Raw genomic sequence first — 6,237 nt, 5'->3', positions numbered from 1 at the left:
ACACGAGAATTGTACACCCGAAAGTATTCCTCTTACTGTCGATTGATTTTACAGTGATATCTGCACTACTCATCGACAAAAAAAAAACACCAGATTATCCTTGTTAATTAAAGTGTGTGCAATGCTTTTGTATTTTCCCCCTTCGATCCGGAGAAACAAATATTTTTTCTGAGTAAAGGATGGCAAAAGACACTACACTACCCAGAATCCCCAGCTATCGGTTGGGATTATATCTCTTCGCTGGCCTGGGAGCGCCTTGAGATCCCCTAGTCAGAGCTGGTTGATATCGCCAGGGAAAGAAAGCTTGGGGCTCTCTGCTGGAAACGCTACCCCCGCGACCCGACCACGGATAAGCGGGAGAAGATGGATGGATCATTGCTACATATGTTGATGCTTCTCTGCATTTTCTTGAAATTATGAGGGTACTGGTTGACGCAGAACCTGCTTTCATTAATATGTCCCTTAAAATTGACCACAGAAGATGCAATACATTGATAAAAGCGACTATATAAATAAATGTGGCATTTTTTTAAAATGCGTTTATTTTTTTCACAATACACGAGTCGTTACTGTCATCCATCAATATAAAAGGCAGTACAGTACATTCATTGATAAAACTGTTCCCCTGGTCCCAAACAAAACAATGAACACAATTACATAAGGTGCAAATGACAAAATGTAAACACTTGTAGAACATATTCAAAGGTTCGACAGAATAATTGCCCCAGAGGAGATCTGCCTTTGGCGTGTTGAGTCGGTGCTTCTTCGCTCTGCAAAACAAGTAAAGATTACCAACTGCACATCCAGATCGACTACATTTGTTCAGACTCGGTCACTTACCCTTTTTTACACCTGCAGGTCTTGAGTAGCTCTGACCTGGAGGATGCACACACTGGCCCCTGCAGGGAGCATCTGCCTGGCTGCTTGTGTCACAAATCACTGCATCACAGTGGACATAGATCTGTGGACAGACAGGATGATTTATTGCACATGGCTACATGCAGCAGTGGCCAAAATACTCCAGATTTGGATTTACAAGTCTTACCTGGTCTTTCAGAACCTCGTCATCTTTAGTGAAAGTGAACATCTTTACAGAGAAGTGCTTGATGTGGGACGGGACTAAAACTCTGGAGTCACTCACAACGGGATGGAAAATTGTTGCATAGCTGTCATTGCGATTCTCACAGCTAGTAAAGGAATTCGAAAGTTAATAAAGCAGCAGTTAAACAAATGAAATGAGTAGTTAGTAGTTAGTTTTGCACAACATTACCTGTCCACAATGATGTCCCAGCTTGGCAGAGATGTCCTATCTTCATAAAGGGTTGCCCAACAGTTCTCAGCAATGAGTTCCAAGTGCGGATCGGTAGAATGCATCAGCTCCACCTCAAAATACAGAGGCTGCTGCAGATATTTCACCACTGGATAATCCTCTGCTTGGTAGAAGAGCTCGTAGGATGGATCTGCAGGAGAAGAGTCCCGTTAGAGACAGGAGGCCTGGACATTTACAGCTTCATGTCATTTCAAACCTTTATTTAATCAGATTGGTCCCTTGAGATCATAGATCTCTTTTTCAACGGAGACCTGCAAACAGTGTTTTGTATGCATGAACAAGATGTTGTAAAATTCCACCATGCCTTGGGAAAGCCTCATCTGCACCATCAGCTGCCCGGTGCCGATCTCTGCAGCGGGCTCATAGGTTCTTGGTTTAGCGCTGAAGGCAACAGTCTGAGTCTCATTGACCACATAGAAGCAGGAAATGGTTTGCCTATTAGGGGAAAAAAAATATATATATATATGCATACATTGAAGGTGTTCATCTCCAATTATACAGAATCAAATATTTTACCTGTAATCAGGATCAACTGGTGATGTGTTGGCTGCTCCTTTGGCGTTGTTGTAAGACAGGCGGATCTCATTTTCATACATCATGTAGTTGTCAAAGAACTATTTAATAACAAAAACGCATTAACATTTGACAAAAAACCCTTTTGATATTTAAATGCGATTCACACTCACCGTTCTGGTGGTTCCACAGGTATCCACACTGAAGGAGAAATATGCAACGCGATCGTCGCTGAACTGTGGTGTGCAGGACTGGTCCTTTAGCGTCAGCTGACTTGGCTTCAGATTACGAGTCGATTCAACCTTCACAGCCACAGCGGTCATTGTGCCATTGGGGTGGCACTCTGGAGGAAGAAGCAGGCAATGTGTAAAGCAACACAAATCCATCAATTAAAGCAGCAAATATACTTACATGTTCCATCTTACCTGTTGCTTTCAAGGGGAAGTAGCAAGCCAGATAGAGATCAGCAAGCACCCAGTCGTTTGCACGATCCAACAGAAGCAGGTCAATTCTGGATTTGACTGATTCTGCAGTGAGCAGCTGTGGAAAGAAGTAAAGTTAGCCAATGCAGAAGATCTATGGTGGGATTTTGTAGTTTTGACATACCTCGAAAACAGCGTCCTTGGCAGTGTATGGCAGAATGAGGCTGAGGTCTGTGCCGTTCTCATAGAAATTGTAGTCTTCAGCCATCTCAGCCGTCAGCTCTCGAGGTCCAACGATAGCCTTGAAATTAGAGCCGTGACTCCCGAACTTCACGCTGATGTAAAACTGGTTCTGGTCACAGGTGCCAGCCATGATGGGTAGCACTAGAGCAGCAAAACATGCATTATCCATTTGATTGTGTAGCTTTTACTCTTATATATGTTTTATTTAATTTTAGAAAACACAATTTGCATGAAGATATTGTCAAAAGCAAATTCAATATGATCTCACCAACATCCTGCAGAGAGGCCCGCAGGTCGACCGGGAGAGCAAAAGGAGTTTCTTCAGGCAGGACGATCAACCCAAAGATCAGAGGGAGGAAGTAGGATGTAACCAAGCGCTCAGGATTCTGCAACAAATGAAATAAAAGCTCAGCAACACTGAAAATATGTTGGTACAAAGTGATATTTTGAATCTATAATGTCATACATGTTTTAAGACAACATCGGCATCAAAGGGCACTTGAAGAGAGAAGCTCTTGGAGCCATTAGCCAAGCTGTGTTCCTGGACTGTGAAGCCTTTGGCATTGCTCTCCTCAACAGTGAGGACCCCGGTGGAGAAGGTGATGTTCCTCAGCTCAACGTCATGGAGGAAGGTTCCCAAGAGAACGCTGAACACCCGAGTCTCTGGGACAGTGTCTGAGGAACAGAAAGTGGCAGGTTTACAACTTCTAAACCAGCCTCAACATTGATAGAGAAACATTTAGTAGTTGGATTGAGTGCTATTTAAAAAAAAAAAAATCAAAAAAGTGCCCTTTGTAAGCAAAAGTAGATTTTGTACTTGGCTTCAAATCCCATCCAAACACACCATTTTGCAAAAACTGAAGACTTTATTTCATGGTTTAGCAGTCTTTAGCATATATCCGAGCAAGTCCGAGTTCAAATGTCATTTTTTTTTCATACCTACTAGAAAATGTGACTTACCATCCTGGATTTGGGGAGATTGAGGCATCAGAGGGGTCATGATGGGGAACAAAACCTTGTATCTGGTATCATCTTGGGTGTCATCTTCTCTCCACAGTACCTCAAGCATGGGCTCCACAAAGTAGGTGATGTGGTACTGGTAATCTGGGGCATGGCTCTGCAATAATTCATGACATTTCAATAAAATATACAAATGCACTAGTGACTCTTGCATTTCTAATCTAGAGATTTCCCCAACCTTGTAGTAACCATCAGGCGAGCCCACTGGGATCTCGACGACGATGTGGAAGTCTGTGGTGCTCAGTGTGTACCCCCGTACGGCCATCTGAGATCTATCAAGCCTCTGCCCGTTGATTCCCATGTGCATTTCTGAGACTGTAATTCTGCCGTCCAACAGAGGAGTCACACGGCGAGGTACGTGCCAAGAGATCATATCCTCGGTGAAGAGGACGCCACCTGTTAATGACAAAATGGAGCTGTTGAGGTTAACTGTGCAACAACTAAGCTTACTGTGAATGCAATATGTTGCTCAGGACTCACCTTTGGGACAAGCAGCTGCCAAGTTCACTACATTCAGACCCTGTGGTGCCATGTAGTAGGCGCTCACCCTGAAAACTTCCATGGGGACTCCAGCCACCTAAAGAGAGGAGAGGTTTAATATAATTGACAAGGAGGGAAAGGAAATAAACACTGTATAGGAGTGTGTTGCTTACATCCTCTGAATAAGTCTCTGCTGTATTGTACGGGCTTCGCATAACCAGACGACTAGAGGTAGTTTTGGCAGCGTAGCCGGCTTGTTCAGCCTCTTGCAACACCATGGCCACTGGTTCTGGGGTGTAAAACGTCATCTTCCAGATACCTTGTGATGCACCAGAGGCCTACAGGAAAGAACAAATAATTAAATCCTCATTGGTGTAGGGAGGAATTAAACTGTAGTATCTGAACAGTTTAATTCAACATACTTCAAGCTTGGCGTTGAGCTTCTCGTCTTTACCATCCCGAGTCTGACCCTTAGCTTCAGCATCAAGGTTAGCCATGTGGTGGGAAACCTAAAACAGAAAATGGTGGTTTTAGCATTCGTTTCCATACACACAAGATGGTGGACTCATCAATATAAAGACCGACCTACTTCCATGTAGTTCCTGTCGCAGAGGATCTCCCTGGAGGCCCAGCGAGTGTAGCTGCAAGTCTGAGACACATCATGACTGACCACGTCTGATGGATTCTCGCCGTACATCTGAAGTCTCAAGCCAACGTTAAATGTAGCATCATCCTATAAATATATAAAAAAAACTAAATTAAGTGAAACTCCCCAATATTCTTTGGTTCCAGCTTCTTTGTCATTTAAAATGTAATATCCTTGCCTTCAGGGACACATTTGAAGTCTAAATGGATATTTGTGTATGTAACAAACAAGTCAAGAAAGTCTAGTAGATTAATAGAGGAATACAGTTTTGAGTGGAGCAGTGATAATATTTTAGGGATGTACCAAACAAAAAGGGAAATGTACTTTGGGTCTTTTAACAGTAAGGGGTTGCACATAAATTCAGGGCAACACAAAAATGGGAGCAACCATGTGTTTGTTGAGCCATTAATTCAGTCACTTGAGACAGAATTAGCACAGCTAAACTTGGTAGAAAATTACATTGAATGCTGTTAAACCACTTTAACAAACCTTGTTGTCCACAAAGCAGCCCATCAGGGAGGTGTAGATTCTGGTGTTACCCCACGGGTCAGACTCCATGCTGTATCCACACTGAGCAGCCATGCTAGGTGTTAACAAAATGTGCTTGGTGCCATCTGAGGGGAGACAATAAGCTTTGTCAGGGACCCCTTTCCTCAGTGATGAACCAATCAGCTGCATTATTAGCAGTTACATGTAATACTTACTGATAGCCTCCACCTCAAGCTGGTTTCCCACTGCTAAAGCCTTGTCCAACGACAGTCTCATTACATTTGCGGCACAGTCAGACCTTAACCCACTGCCTGTTAAAAGAAAAGGCTTGTGAGGAGAATGTAAACCGACTTAATATGCTGTGTAAAATGACTTGATGAGAATTTAAGCTTACTTGACTGCAAATATAGCTTCAAATTAGACCTGGCTTGACACAAGATGGTAGCTGCAGCCATCCATAACAAACTTGAACACATAAAACACATCATTTAGAGACAATTAAGTACACACATAGAAAGAAATCTACAAGAAATGTAACTTACATGTTCCCAAGCCTCAGCATGTTGCAGTAAAACCAAAAATAATACAGTCAGTATCAGCGCTTGGCAATGTCCAGCACACCTTCCAACAAAAACACAAGTCTAAAAGGAAGGGGACTAGATGATTAACTGAGACATCAGCAGCTGCTTTATATTCCACTTAATGACAAAGCACAGGTGAGGCTTGTTAAGGATTCTCCACACACACACACACACACACACACACACACCAACCCAGTCTCACGGCATTTCGTGTTCACCAACACGATTTTTAATCTATTGATTCGTGTTCACCAACACGATTTGCCCCTTTTTTTTCGTGTTGCACAGCACGATTTTAAAAGCAATGTATTTCTACTGCCTGCAGCACGTCTTTTTCTCCGGTCGGGTCATGGGAGACCGGAAGCTGTGTGGTTCATAAAAACATGTTCTTACTCAATAGCAAGCCACAATTATTGCTTTTATTTTAAATCGTATAATTTCGGACTTTTGTTGCCGTCTGTGAGGAAAATAAATGGGGCTCAGAGCCTCAGGATACTGAAATCTGTATTTTTA

General features: G+C 42.8%; 1 protein-coding gene across 1 annotated transcript; it reads right to left on the bottom strand.

Moving 5' to 3' along the window:
• Positions 1 to 513: 513 nt before the first annotated feature.
• On the bottom strand, positions 514 to 5,789 carry LOC117439599 (uncharacterized). The gene is made up of 21 exons (XM_034075583.2): positions 5,686 to 5,789; positions 5,538 to 5,608; positions 5,359 to 5,454; positions 5,144 to 5,268; positions 4,598 to 4,741; positions 4,431 to 4,517; positions 4,182 to 4,346; positions 4,009 to 4,105; positions 3,707 to 3,924; positions 3,469 to 3,625; positions 2,975 to 3,183; positions 2,777 to 2,894; positions 2,450 to 2,649; positions 2,269 to 2,383; positions 2,017 to 2,186; positions 1,847 to 1,944; positions 1,635 to 1,765; positions 1,271 to 1,460; positions 1,046 to 1,187; positions 841 to 961; positions 514 to 770 (listed from the first exon to the last, which is right to left on the bottom strand). The coding sequence occupies exons 1-21, from the start codon at positions 5,703 to 5,705 to the stop codon at positions 700 to 702; spliced, it is 2,745 nt and encodes a 914-aa protein (XP_033931474.1). The 5' UTR covers positions 5,706 to 5,789; the 3' UTR covers positions 514 to 699.
• Between the last annotated feature and the right edge of the window lie 448 nt (positions 5,790 to 6,237).

Source organism: Pseudochaenichthys georgianus, chromosome 24 (genome assembly GCF_902827115.2).
Source record: "Pseudochaenichthys georgianus chromosome 24, fPseGeo1.2, whole genome shotgun sequence".
Taxonomy (NCBI): Eukaryota; Metazoa; Chordata; class Actinopteri; order Perciformes; family Channichthyidae; genus Pseudochaenichthys; species Pseudochaenichthys georgianus.
The sequence above is the reverse complement of the archived record's forward strand: the minus strand, read 5'-3'. Positions and strand labels throughout refer to the sequence as shown.